At 54.3% G+C, this 14819-nt stretch overlaps 1 protein-coding gene across 4 annotated transcripts in view; it reads left to right on the forward strand.

Annotated features, from left to right (window-relative positions):
- The window catches only part of LOC144496790 (zinc-binding protein A33-like), a 39106-nt gene that overhangs the window by 14990 nt on the left and 9297 nt on the right, over positions 1–14819 (forward strand). For 2 of the 4 annotated variants that reach the window (XM_078217333.1, XM_078217334.1), the window contains exon 6: positions 13515–14292. The exons of the other annotated variants lie outside the window; for them this stretch is intronic. In XM_078217333.1, the coding sequence (XP_078073459.1) occupies positions 13515–14062 (548 nt within the window). In that variant the 3' untranslated portion in view covers positions 14063–14292. Of the gene's footprint in view, positions 1–13514; positions 14293–14819 lie in introns of those variants that run through there. 4 annotated transcript variants of the gene reach the window in all.

Here is a 14819-nt window from a genome sequence, read left to right on the forward strand (position 1 = left end):
ATCAGCTAATGATTTGCAGTCTGTCCCTTCCCTGTGACACAGACCAGCAACACATGCCTGTAACGGATGCTGCAGTTGCACACATGGCAATGGCACAAGGGTGCGCAGTGCCCACGGCTGCACACCGACCTGCTTAATCTGTGCCAGCAATTGTCATGATGGGAATCTCGCACAATCTAATCGGGTCACGCATGGCACCATGGATTGTGTGGTGTTGCCAGCACCCACAAGTGGGTGAACTGCCCCAAGTGAGGGATTGGGGTGGTGCTGGGCCTATGCAGCCAATGACATTAATCCGTCATTCTATGCTCTTTCCAAACCCCAGTGTGCAGATGGATCTCAGACTGATCGATTTGCAGCTGGCCATTAGGTGGCGGCGGAGGAGGAGGAGGCGGCTCAGGAGGTGGCCGGTCTGGAGACCACCGCAGGAGCAGCCACTACCTGTCCCACAGGAAGGAGGGCAGGGGGCTGCCACTGAGGGTTGGGAGGTGGGTGAGCAGGCTCCTGAAAGGATGCACAGAAGGCGAGGAGGTACAGACCCTACAATTCATTCAAGGCTCTTTCGGAGGAGATGTGCTGCCGCTGGCTGCGGCTCCCCAAGAGCACGGTGCGGCACCTTTGTGAGGTGCTCACATACCTGGCACCTCAGGGGAGGGGCGGCCACCCGCTCCCTGTGGACGTGAAGGTGACGGATGCCTTGCATTTTTCACTTCTGGCTCATTTCGGGCACCCAGTGGTGGCCTCGTTGGGATCTCCCAGGCCTCCATGCACAGATGTGTGCGGCAGGTCACTGATGCCCTGTTTGCCTGGGCAGGGCAGTGCATAAACTTCGATGTGGGCCGTGCACAGCAGGAGGCCCGGGCTCTAGGCTTCGCTGCCTTGCTGGGATTCCCAATGCCCAGGGAGCAGTGGACGGAACACACATACAAGGCTGCAGCAATTTGTGAACAGGAAAGGGTTCCACTCCCTCAATGTGCAGATCATATGTGATCATCGAATCAGCACCATGCAGGTCGATGCACGCCATCCAGGGAGTGTCCATGACAGCTTTGTGCTCAGGCAGTCGGACATCCCTGGCCTCTTTGAAGACCGGCCCAGGCAACCGGGATGGCTACTGGGAGACAAAGGTTACCCGCTAAGGTCATGGCTGATGACGCCTGTGCGGAGGCCCGAGACCGAGGCGGAGACCCGCTACAGTGAGGCCCATGCAGCACCCGGTCCATCATAGAGCGGTGCATCATCCTGCTGAAAATGTGGTGCCGCTGCTTGGACCGTCCTGGGGGGGGCCTCCAGTCTGACCCTGTGTGAGCCTCACACATTATAATTGTCTGCTGCCTGCTGCACAACATCGCCCAGCAGCAGGGAGACCAGCTGGAGCAGGACGAGGAAGAGGAGGAGGAGGAGCAGTGACGGGGGGAGGTGGACGTCCCACCATATGAGGAGCCAGAGGAAAGAGGGCGGGCGGCGATGGCAGGTGTCCGGCAGGGAAGGGCAGCGAGGGACGCCTTGATTACAGCCCGCTTCACCGAGCTGGTGCTGTGCAGTGAGGGGGCTGCAACCACCACACATCCACCACACCCCAGGAGCAAGTGCAGCCGCTATTCCCCCTCCAAACCGACCTGGGCCCTCAAACCACCACATCACCCTTCCCCAGCCTCTCTCATCCCACCACCCTTTCCCCCAGAAACATCCAAACCTGTTAATGTGCCTGGGCTGGCAATGGTTGCAAGTCTTGGTTGAAGGCTGGAGAATGATGGCCACTCGCTGTTGTGCACACTGGGATGCTCTCTCTGGTGCCACTCAAATCCGATTCCTAACCTGTACTCCGAATGCACGCTGCCACCCTGGCCCATGTAGCTGTAAGGATTGGGGAGACATGTTTGTTGGGCAATCGGGGGGTGGGGGTGGGAAGCAGTGGGGGGTGGGGGGGCCGCTCGCTTGCACCAACATCCTGGTGGATGTTGGGGAAGGTAGGGCAGGCACTCTCTAACATGTGGCTGAGTCTCCAAGGCACAACAGACAGCACCTCTATGCAAAGGAATGGGGACCACTCGGCACTTTGGGGCGGGGAGGGGGGGGGGGGGGGGGGGGGAGGTGGAATTATAGACACATTACTCACAGCTGTGAGGTGCAAATAAAAGTTTATTGTGCTCTTAACGTTAGTGATGAATAAACCCTGACCACTGGTGACCTTCACCCGTTCTCTCTTAGTGAAGTACCACTTTCTAACTTTGTGTGGTCTACTGCTGTTTCGAGGTGCTACCCCAGGATGCACATCGGAGGTGGAGGTGTCCAGCTGTGATGCACGCCCCATTGCCTGTGATGCCCTTCGCGGACGTCCCCTGGGTGGCCAGGAACTGGAGGGCCCCAGCTGACTAGCGGATGGCACTGTTTCAGTGCCACCCTGTTCCTCTAGCTGGCCCCGAGATGCCCCTGTGTGAGGAAGGGGGGAAATCAGAAGGTCTCACGACAAAGAACAAAGAACAATACAGCACAGGAACAGGCCCTTCGGCCCTCCAAGCCCGTGCCGCTCCCTGGTCCAACTAGACCATTCTTTTGTTTCCCTCCATTCCCACTCCGTTCATATGGCTGTTGTCTCTCCAGGATGGCCCGGACCCTGTCACCCATGAGGACAGACCCCTGAGACAGACGTTTCACTGCGGTCGCAACCCTTGCAGTGTTGGCCTGGTTCACACGCTGTGTCAGCACCACCTCCTGCAACAGCACTCTGTTGGACTCCCCTCAACAACCAGGCAGTTGCAGCATGGTTGCTGACAGCCCTTCCACAACACCCTGTGTTTCCTGATGCATCGCCACCAGCCTTGGCCCTGAGGCTCGGTATCTGGCTTGGGGACAGCTGAATCCTCGCCTCTGGCAGACCTCCGTGTGCCTGAGCCCTCGGATGTGCATCAGTGTCTGTGATGTGCTCACCAGATAGTGACCCAGAAGCCTCAACACTAAAGGTACCCACTGTGGTGATAGTCTCTGTGTTGGTGGGTTGTGTGGTAGATGCCGGTGCCGTTTCAGTGGTGCTGTCCTCAGAGGATTCTTCAAAACCTCCCTCCGAGGTGTTGTCCAGGGGGGTCGTGGGCAGTTTGCTCCAGAACAGCAGGGGGTCACCAACGCCCAAAGGGCCGGGTTCCTCTGGGTCCAAGACTGCAATAAAGAACACACATTAGGGGAAGGGAGGTAAAACATTCTATGCAGCATCACACTTACTTCAAGGAGAACCTACGTTGAGGGCGACACTTATGCTCACTTGCAAACTGGATGCCGACCTGGCTGTCCGTCACCATTCTGGATGACCCATCTCCCCCTGCCAGCTTCATGGCACGCTCTTCAACGCTGGTCAGATGCCACAGGTCAGGCACACCACCACCAGTCTGTGCCATCTCACGGCGGTTATGTCTGCTTTTCTCCTGTAGGAACATAAGGGGGATAGGGTGGGAGGGGTCGGGAGGGTGGGTGACGGGGGGTTGGGGGAGGAGGGGGGTTGGGGGGAGGGGGGTGGGGTGGTAGGGGGAGTGGGCGGGTAGGGGGAGTGGGTGGGTAGGGGGAGTGGGCGGGTAGGGGGAGTGGAGGAGGGGCAGAGGGGGGTGGAGGGGTAGAGGTGTGGGGGGGTTGGGGGCTGGGGGGGTGGGAAGTGTGGGCAGGGTGGGGGGTGGCGGAGTGCGGTGTGGAGGGGTCGGGGGGTGGGGGGGTGGGCGGGCTGGGGGGGAGGGGTGGTGGGGGGGAAGTGGTTGGGGAGGTGGCGGGGGGGGGAAGGGGTTGGGGAGGTGGGGGGGGAAGGGGTTGGGGAGGTGGGGGGGGAAGGGGTTGGGGAGGTGTGGGGGGGAAGGGGTTGGGGAGGTTGGGGGGGAGGGGAGCTGGGGGGAGGGGAGCTGGGGGGAGGGAGGGTGGGGGTAGGGGAGAGGGGGCGAGGTAGGTGGGTGGGGGGGCGGGTGCTGGGGGCGAGGAGGGTGGTCGGGGGGGAGGGAGGGGGGGAGGGGGAAGGGGTGGGTGATGGGGGGTTGGGTGTGGGGGGGACGTACTTCTCCGTGCGGGGGGGGGCAGCCGTGTCTGTGTGTCGGGGGGTGTGGGGGGGGGGGGGGGGGGGCGGACGGCCGTGTCCGAATGGGGGAAGGGCCAGCCGTGTCAGTATGGGGGCCGGCCATGTCTGTGGGGGGGTGGTGCTGTGTGGGGGGGGGCGACATCTGTGGCGGGGGGGGGGGGGGCTGTGCTGTGGGAGCCTGCTACGTATGTGGAGGGGTGGGGTGTCTGTGGGGGCCGGCGATGTCTGTGGGGGTTGGAGGGCAGTGATCTGAATGCTGGGAGGTCTTTTCAATGATCTTCCAGAGATGTGCGCATGCACGGGTTCCCGCTCATCCTGCCGATTTCAGGCTCTTTGGTGTGAATAGCACTCCCCCAACCCCCACCCCCCGCCCCTCAAGCATTTAATGATATTCACGATTGTGACCTCTGCCATGCATGGAGTGTGTGAGATTCATAGAACATAGAACATAGAACATTACAGCGCAGAACAGGCCCTTCGGCCCACGATGTTGCACCGACCAGTTAAAAAAAAACTGTGACCCTCCAACCTAAACCAATTTCTTTTCGTCCATGAACCTATCTACGGATCTCTTAAACGCCCCCAAACTAGGCGCATTTACTACTGATGCTGGCAGGGCATTCCAATCCCTCACCACCCTCTGGGTAAAGAACCTACCCCTGACATCGGTTCTATAACTACCCCCCCTCAATTTAAAGCCATGCCCCCTCGTGCTGGATTTCTCCATCAGAGGAAAAAGGCTATCACTATCCACCCTATCTAAACCTCTAATCATCTTATATGTTTCAATAAGATCCCCTCTTAGCCGCCGCCTTTCCAGCGAAAACAATCCCAAATCCCTCAGCCTCTCCTCATAGGATCTCCCCTCCATACCAGGCAACATCCTGGTAAACCTCCTCTGCACCCTCTCCAAAGCCTCCACATCCTTCCTGTAATGTGGGGACCAGAACTGCACACAGTACTCCAAGTGCGGCCGCACCAGAGTTGTGTACAGTTGCAACATAACGCTACGACTCCTAAATTCAATCCCCCTACCAATAAACGCCAAGACACCATATGCCTTCTTAACAACCTTATCTACTTGATTCCCAACTTTCAGGGATCTATGCACACATACACCTAGATCCCTCTGCTCCTCCACACTATTCAAAGTCCTCCCGTTAGCCCTATACTCAACACATCTGTTATTCCTACCAAAGTGAATTACCTCACACTTCTCCGCATTAAACTCCATCCGCCACCTCTCGGCCCAACTTTGCAACCTGTCTAAGTCTTCCTGCAAACTACGACACCCTTCCTCACTGTCTACCACACCACCGACTTTGGTGTCATCAGCAAATTTGCTAATCCACCCAACTATACCCTCATCCAGATCATTAATAAATATTACAAACAGCAGTGGCCCCAAAACAGATCCCTGAGGTACACCACTTGTAACCGCACTCCATGATGAATATTTACTATCAACCACCACCCTCTGTTTCCTATCCGCTAGCCAATTCCTGATCCAATTTCCTAGATTCGGGTCTGAAGTTGCACGAAAAAAACAGTCGTGGTTTAAACCAGTTTTCTCGCCAATTCAGCACTTTTGGGAGAATCGGCCCCAACTTCTCTGAAATGGTCAGGAGTCTTTGGACTTCCCCACCCCTGAATGTGGTGAATACCCGGTCTTTGGGTGAATTTGAGGAAGAGCTGGACAGATTCTTAATTAGTTTGGGGTTGAAGGGTTATATTGAAGGGACAGGAAAGTGGAGTTGAGGCTGAGACGAGATTAGCCATGATTGCATTAAATGGCAGAGCAGCTCGACAGGCTAAATTGCCGACTCCTGCTCCGAGTTCTTATGATTTATACTTCGTAAATAACTGGGATTTCAAATTTGGTCCAAGAACTAAAACATGATTGTTCTTATTCTGAACATAACCAAGTATTAAGGTCTCATCCAAGATCGTAAGAAATTGGATTTGGGTCTGATCTGGTCTGGTATTGTACCAAGAGAAACTGCAGAACTCTCGGGTACAGAGGGAGCTGGATGTCCCGGTGCATAAATCATAAAAAGTTAGTCTGCAGGTGCAGCAAGTAATTAGGAATATAAATAGGATGTTGGTATTTATTGCAAGGATACTCAGGTATAAAAAGATGCAATTGTTCCTGCAGGGGTACAGGACCTCAGTGAGACCATATCTGGAGTAATGTTTACTATTTTTATCCCCTTATAAGATCATGAGACCATAAGACACGGGAACATATGGAGGCCATTTGGCCCATCAAGTCTGCTCTGCCATTTAATGTTCCCATAACTGATCAGATGGAGGACTTTTCTCCTCACTAATGTCTAAAATGGGTGACCCCTTACTCTGAGATTATGTCCTGTTGTCCGAGACTCTGCCACAAAGGGAAACAACATCTCAGCGTTTATCGTGTCAAGCCCACTGAGAATTACGTCGGTCTGAATAAAGTCACCTCTCAATCTTCTAAACTCCAATGAGTACAGACCCAACTTACTCCTCATAAAAAAATCTCTCCATACCTGGAATCAATCTAGTGAACCTTCTCTGGACTACCTCTAATCCCAGTATATCTTTCCTTAGATAAGGGGACCAGAATTGCTCACAGTATTCCGGCTGTGGTCTAACTAGTGCCTTGTACAGATCTCCCTATTTTTCTACTCCATTCCATTTTAAGTAAAAACGAATATTCCACTTGTCTTTCCTAATACCTGCTGAACTTGCACGCTCGCTTTTTGTAATCAATGCACGAGGACCCAGAAATCCCTCTGAGCTGCAGCTTTCTGCAGTCCTTCTCCATTTAAATAATATTCAGCTCCTTTATTCTTCCTATCAATGTGCATAACTTCACATTTTCTTACATGATGTTTCATCTGCCAAGCGTTTGCCCACAAACCAAACCTGTCTGTTTGTAAACTCTTTGGGGGTGACATTACCATTGCGCCCCACCGGCTGATGGGCGGAGGGAGCTGGTAAGATCACGAGAGCTGAGAAGTCAGGTTCGCACCCGATTTCTCACCTCACGCGATCTTACCGGCACCGGGTATCCGGCTCGATAAATCTTGCACCTGGAACAGATGCAAGGCTGAATGTATTACATAACTTTATTATAATACTAATGTAACTGGAGTAAGCCAGTCTGGAACTGAATTGTCTGGGATCACTTGCCTGTGCGGCCATGCTCCGGCGAGGATCACGTATTGTCCCCCCATCAATCTCTCCTTCTTACCTCGGTATTTTCCACAATCTCTCTCTCTGCTTCACCACAATCATTCCCTCTCCCTGTCATTTACTCATCTTTCCCTCCCACTCTCTATCCCCATTCTCCACCCACTCTCCCTTTCAGCCCTTTCCCACTCTCTCTTTCATTTTCACATACATTTTGCTCCTCCTCAAAGAACAGTAAGATCAATAGGTTGCATTGGAAGAGCCATTTGAAGAGTGGGAGGGGGTTTCGGAAAGGAGGGGGACAGCTGGAGAGGTTAAAGAACTCTGCTCGCCCCCAGCCCAGCAACACATACTACCTGCATTCCCCCCTCCCACCCCACAGCAACACACACTCTCCATACCCACCACAGCCCCCCAGCAACACACACTCTTCATACCCGCCACAGACCCCCAACAACACACATTCCCCATATCCCTCCACAGTCCCGCAGCAACATATACTCCCCACATTTCCCAACCCACAGACACCCAGCAACACACGCCCTCCACATTCTTGCCCCCCACAGAGCTCAGCAACGCATAATACCCACATTCTCCCCCCCCCCCCAGAGCCCAGCAACGCACAATCCCCACATTCTGCCCCCTCCCCACAGTCCCCCAGCAACATAAACTCCACATTCCCCAACCCACAGACCGCCAGCAACACACACTCCCCATACCCTCCCAGTCACCCTGCAATGCACACTCGCCACATTACCCCCCAACAGTTCCGCGGCAACACACTGACCACCCCTCGCCCCCACGGACCACCAGCAACACGGCTGCCCTCATTTCCCCATCCATTCACAAACACAAACCCAGAATCCATGCAGTCATGGCCCAAACAGCGCTGCTTTACACGTCCTGAGGCAGCAGCACTGCCACTTCAGAGAGTTTCCAGCCCATCCCCCACCAGCAACGGGTCCTTGCTGCTGTCAGCACTAGGATCCAGAATCAGCGGTAAGACCTGAGATCTGCACTCAGGCCTGGGTCCATGTTGTGAGTCCAAAGTCGAACCCCGTGAACAACAACAGCCCCCCAGACACAAAGCACAACATGGACAAAATGAAACAACGTCCCCTCAGCAACAGAGCTATTTGAAAGCAGAAACTTACCTCCTCACTCACCCTCTCTGCTCTCTGAATGCGACTGTTACACTTGAGGTGTTTTCCTCACTGATTCCAGCTGCAGCGAATGAGGTGGTTCATGTGGTGACCCACTGTAACTACGTATTATATGCCTGGACACACCCCTGCTGCGCCTGACCCGAGACTCCTCCCTTTCCACCTGATCGAGGTATAAAGGTGGTGGTTCCTCCCCTCTGCCTCAGTCTGGACCAGGCTAGCTACAAGGGTGTGTTCCAGTTCTTTGTGATTAAAAGCCTGTTTTATTTCACACTCGCTGGAGTCCTCGTGAATTGATGGTGCATCAATTTTAATCACAAAAAAAAACAAAAATCATAGGATGGAACAAATTTTGAAGCCCGACAAGTTAGACCTGGATCCTCAAGCTGTGGGAGCTTCCAACAGCTTCGACCACTGGCTGAAGTGCTTTGAAACCTTCCTCGAAGCCTCCGCTGTCGTCCAGTCCGAAACAGACAAGCTGCACATGCTCCACGCCCGGGGAAGCGATGTGGTTTATTCCACCATCCGCGACGCTGAGACATACAGGGACACGCTAGAGCTCCTAAAGAGCCAGTGTAGCAAGCAGATGAACGAAGTTTATGCCAGACACCTTCTGACTGCTCGAAGACAACGGCCGGGAGAATCGAGTGCCCAATTTCTCCACGAACTACGGGTACTCAGCAGGGCCTGTAATTGCAAGGCTGTATCTGCTGCGCAGTATACGGAGGACTTAATCCGTGATGCCTATGTTACAGGCATCGCGTCCAACTACATTCGGCAGTGACTGCTGCAGCAAGGTGGGCTGGACCTACCAAAAACGGTGGTGGTCGCTGAATCTTTAGAGGTGGCCTCGAGGCTTACTCACCTGACCACGCGGTTGCATCGTGGGCACCATGGCCGCTGCCATCCCAGTATCTAGGAGGGCCGCAGACTTAGCCACACCGCGCCCCACCAACGACTCGATGGCTGTGGCTGTTGCAGGTCCGAAGTATTATTTTTGCGGCCTGGGGAAGCACCCCCGACAACGCTGCCCAGCGAGGGAGGTGTTCTGCTCTGGGTGCGGGAAGAAGGGCCACTATGCTAAAGTCTGCAGGGCAAAGTCGTCCTCAAAACCCAATAGTGCCACGTGCGACCTGAGGGAGCCGCCATTTCGGACGCCATCGGCCGCGTGAGAGTCAAGGGAGCTGCCATTTTGGACGCCATCAGCCGCGTGTGAGACAAGGGGGCCGCCATTTTGGACGCCAGCAGCTGTCCAGCTGGATCAATCCCGGCCACATCAACTCGCCAGGTCCATGATGGACATCCAGGTAAACGGCCACGTGGGAAATTGTTTGTTCGACTGCAGGAACAAGGAGAGTTTCATCCACCCCGATACGGTGAGCCGCTACGCCTTTTCTGTGCGGCCAGTTAAACAAACAATTTCCTTGGCCTCAAAGTCCCGCTCGGTGGAGGTCCTCGGGTACTGTGTGGTGATCCTTACGGTTCGGGGCACTGAGTACGAAAATTTCAAGCTCCTGGTGCTGCCACACCTCTGCGCTCCTGTACTCCTGCGCTCGATTTCCTGACCCATCTCAGGAGTGTCGCATTGCAGTACAACGGGCCTCTTCCCCCGCTCTCCGTCTTCAACCCACAGTTCCTAGACTGCCCACTGCGCACCACTTGCAGCCTCTTGACCCTTCAAGTCACCCCTCCCTCACTATTCGAACACCTCACCCCCGAATGCAAGCCTATTGCCACCAAGAGCAGACGGTACAGTGCGGGGGACAGGACCTTCATCAGGTCCGAGGTCCAGCGGCTCCTGAAGGAGGGGATCATTGAGGCTAGTACTAGCCCCTGGAGAGCACAAGTGGTGGTGGTCAAAACTGGGGAGAAACACCGGATGGTCATCGATTACAGTCAGACCATCAATCGGTACACGCAGCTGGATGCGTATCCCCTCCCGCGCACATCTGATATGGTCAATCAGATTGCGCAATACCGGGTGTTCTCCACTATTGACCTTAAATCAGCTTACCACCAGCTCCCCATCCGCCCGGAGGACCGCCAATATACTGCTTTCGAGGCGGATGGCCGCCTCTATCACTTCCTTAGGGTCCCCTTCGGCATCACCAACGGGGTCTCGGTTTTCCAGCGTGAGATGGACTGAATGGTGGACCAGAACGGGCTGCGGGCCACCTTCCCGTACCTGGATAACGTCACCATCTGCGGCCATGATCAGCAGGACCACGACGCAAACCTCAATAAATTCCTCCACACAGCCGCTCTCCTTAACCTGACCTACAATAAGGAGAAGTGTATCTTCCGCACTCACCGCCTCGCCATCCTGGGGTATGTAGTGGAAAACGGGGTCATCGGCCCCGATCCTGACCGCATGCGCCCCCTCATGGAACTTCCCCTTCCCACCAGCCTCAAAGCACTGAGGAGATGCCTGGACTTCTTCTCATACTACGCCCAGTGGGTCACTAATTATGCGGATAAGGCCCGTCCGCTCATCAAATCCACCCTTTTTCCCCTGTCGGGAGAGGCCCGCTTGGCCTTCGACCGCATCAAAGTGGACATCGCAAAGGCCACGATGCATGCTGTGGATGAGTCAATCCCCTTCCAGGTGGAGAGCGATGCGTCTGACTTCGTCCTGGCTGCCACCCTTAACCAGGCGGGCAGACACGTGGCCTTCTTCTCACGAACCCTCCAAGGCTCGGAAATTCAACACTCCTCTGTCGAGAAGGAGGCTCAGGCCATCGTCGAAGCGGTGCGACACTGGCGCCACTACTTAGCTGGCCGACGGTTCACTTTGCTCACTGACCAACGTTCTGTGGCTTTTATGTTCAACAACGCACAGAGGGGCAAGATTAAGAACGATAAGATACTGAGGTGGAGGATTGAGCTCTCCACCTACAATTATGATATCTTATACCGGCCCGGGAAGCTCAATGAGCCTCCAGACGCTCTGTCTCGCGGAACATGTGCCAGCGCACAAGTGAACCAGCTACAGACTCTCCACAATGATCTCTGTCACCCGGGAGTCACCAGGCTCTACCATTTTATTAAGGCCCGTAACCTGCCCTATTCTGGTGAGGATGTCCGGTCTGTAACCAGACACTGCCAGGTCTGCGCGGAGTGTAAGCCGCACTTCTATCGGCCGGACAGGGCACACCTCATCAAAGCCACCCGCCCCTTTGAACACCTCAGTATTGATTTCAAAGGGCCCCTCCCCTCTTCTGACCGCAACATCTATTTCCTCAACGTTATAGATGAGTACTCCCGACTCCCTTTCGCCATTCCCTGCCCGGATATGACTTCAGCCACAGTCGTCAGGGCCCTGCACAGCCTCTTCACCCTGTTCGGTTTCCCTAGCTACATCCATAGCGACCGGGGATCCTCCTTCATGAGTGATGAGCTGCGTCAGTACCTGCTCTCTAAAGGCATAGCCTCGAGTAGGACTACCAGCTACAACCCCAGGGGAAACGGACAGGTAGAGAGGGAGAATGCAACAGTCTGGAAGACCATTTTACTGGCACTACGGTCTAAAGGTCTTCCAGTCACCCGTTGGCAAGAGGTCCTCCCTGATGCACTGCACACAATTAGGTCACTCCTGTGTACGGCTACCAATGCCACCCCTCATGAGCGGATGTTTGCTTTCCCTAGGAAGTCCTCCTCGGGGATCTCACTACCGTCGTGGCTGACGTACCCAGGCCCGGTTCTGCTCCGGAGGCATGTGCGGCCCCATAAGTCGGACCCCCTGGTTGAAAGGGTCCAGCTCCTCCACGCCAACCCCCAATATGCCTATGTGGCGTACCCCGATGGACGGGAGGACACGGTCTCTATCCGGGACCTGGCGCCTGCGGGTGCCCCAGAGCCCACTATGACCCCCCACCCCACATCCCTAGACCCCTCTGTTGTTCAGGTAGCACCAGGTCCGCTTACTTCTTTGTCCCCTGTATGCAGCTCGCCTGAGCCCCCGGAGTCACCACGCAGTGCCCGACCAGAAGGGACGACGGCGGACTCGAGCGGATTCACCCTGCCACCTGAAACAACACCACAACCGGTACTACGGCGGTCACAGCGACGGATCAAACCGCCCGACAGGCTGAACGTGTGAGGTGTCGACGTCTTGCTTCAGCCGTGACTTTTGTATATATTCCGTGACTTTGTATATATTGTTCCACCCATCTCACCCCCGCCGGACTCTTTTTTTAAACAGGGGGTGAATGTGGTGACCCACTGTAACTACGTATTATATGCCTGGACACACCCCTGCTGCGTCTGACCCGAGACTCCTCCCTTTCCACCTGATCGAGGTATAAAGGTGGTGGTTCCTCCCCTCTGCCTCAGTCTGGACCAAGCTAGCTACAAGGGTGTGTTCCAGTTCTTTGTGATTAAAAGCCTGTTTTATTTCACACACTCGCTGGAGTCCTCGTGAATTGATGGCGCATCAGTTCAGGAGGTGAGCTGGGACGGTTGGGAGTGAAACTCGCTAATTACATTGCGATGAATGCAAAAGATGCAAACTGACGTTTCACCCATTTTGGGCAGAGTCCCGATCGTGCCAATTTTTTAAATGGTAAAATGGGAATGAGTGCGAAAATGGGCACCATTCTAGCCAGTTGCATCATGCCCGATTTTATGACTTTTTTCCACCACAAAATGGGCGCAATGAGGTTGTTAAATTCTGCCCATACACTCCACATCTCCATCTTGTTCTCTCACAGCCTGCCACAATATCTGCCACCCCGCTGCTCTCCATACACTGCATCTCAAACCTTCATGTTCTCACTTGCCGTCTCCCTCATGCTGCTCTCACTCTCCCTCTTTACGCTCCTGCTCCCTCCGCTCCATCTCGCTGCTGCCCTGTTTTCTCTGTTCCCAGTTCACCCTCCACATCCCTTCTCTTTCTCCCTCTATCTCACTTTCACTCCCCACCTTCCTCACCTGGCCCTCTGCTCTCCACTTCCCTTCCTTCCCCCCTCTCTCCATGTTCCCATCCCATTCTGCTCCCACTGTCCCCTACCCCTCATTCTCCCCTCCCCCTCACAAACCTCTCTCCTCTCTTCCTCACTCCTCACACTCTCTCCCCTCCCCACCCCCTCTCTCTAAATCACTGACTGTGTGATTTTAACTTTCCCCAGCTCCAGCCTCTCTGACTCTGGATCCGAACACAGCGCATCCCCGGCTCATCCTGTCTGAGGACCGGACCAGTGTGAGACTCGGAGACAAACGGCAGCCGCTCCCTGACACCCCGGAGAGGTTTGATTTCTGGGAATGTGTCCTGGGATCAGAGGGATTCACATCAGGGAGACATTACTGGGAGGTGGAGGTGGGGGAGAAGACAGAGTGGATTCTGGGAGTGGTCCGAGAGTCTGTGAACAGGAAATGGGGAATCTCCCTGAGCCCTGAGTCCGGATTCTGGATTGTGGGGCTATTCCCCGGAAGAGGTTATTTAGCCCTCACCTCCCCCTCACGGACCCGCCTCACCCCGAGTGTGAATCCCCGGAAGATCGGGGTTTTCCTGGACTATGAGGGTGGACAGGTGTCATTTTACAATGCGGACAACATGTCCCATCTCCACACTTTCACCCACACTTTCACTGAGAGAATCTTTCCCATCTTCAGACCGGGATGGAATCTCGGGAAAAACTCAGCGCCGCTGACAATCTGCGGGGTTAAAGGTCATTAACAGATCCATCCCATAATTTCACACCGTCTCCCTGCCTCCTGCCAGCTGTAAACTGATGGAACCTGTTCATATTGTGGTTATTATATAGAATTATAATTTACATTGGGGGCTCCATGGTTACATTTGTAAAATGATTCTTCAAACAAAACAATCTGAGAATCACTGGAATAGAAACAGTTTTTCTCAAAGATTCCACAGCTCATCATTAAATCCAAGAAGCAGAAACTCTACATGTTGTTTGTGTCAATGGTTCATGAGATTTTGCAAGCCTGGGCAAGTCGTCATGGGGGTTACAGATAGTTTGATATGAACCCAAGATCCCGGTTGAGGCTGTCCTCGTGTGTGGAACTTGTCCTGTCCTGTCCTGTCTGGAGACAATACACATCTCTATAACCTGTCTTAATGCTCTCCCCACTCACATTGTTTGTATCTTAAAGACTTGATGAGCTGTAAGTATTCGCACTCCAACCATTATTCATGTAAATTGAGTTTGTGTCTTTATATGCCCTGTTTGTGAACAGAATTCCCACTCACCTGAAGAAGGGGCTTAGAGCTCCGAAAGCTCGTGGATTTTGCTACCAAATAAACCTGTTGGACTTTAACCTGGTGTTGTGAGACTTCTTACTGTATTTACCCCAGTCCAACGCCGGCATCTCCACATCATGACTTAAACTGCGGGAGGCGGGTTTTAGTCATCTTGGAAGGCGATTGGTGAATCCTCCTGTCTCTCTGCGCAGGAAACAGCGATTCCAGGAAT

The sequence above is a fragment of the Mustelus asterias genome, chromosome 8, assembly GCF_964213995.1.
Source record: "Mustelus asterias chromosome 8, sMusAst1.hap1.1, whole genome shotgun sequence".
NCBI lineage: Eukaryota > Metazoa > Chordata > Chondrichthyes > Carcharhiniformes > Triakidae > Mustelus > Mustelus asterias.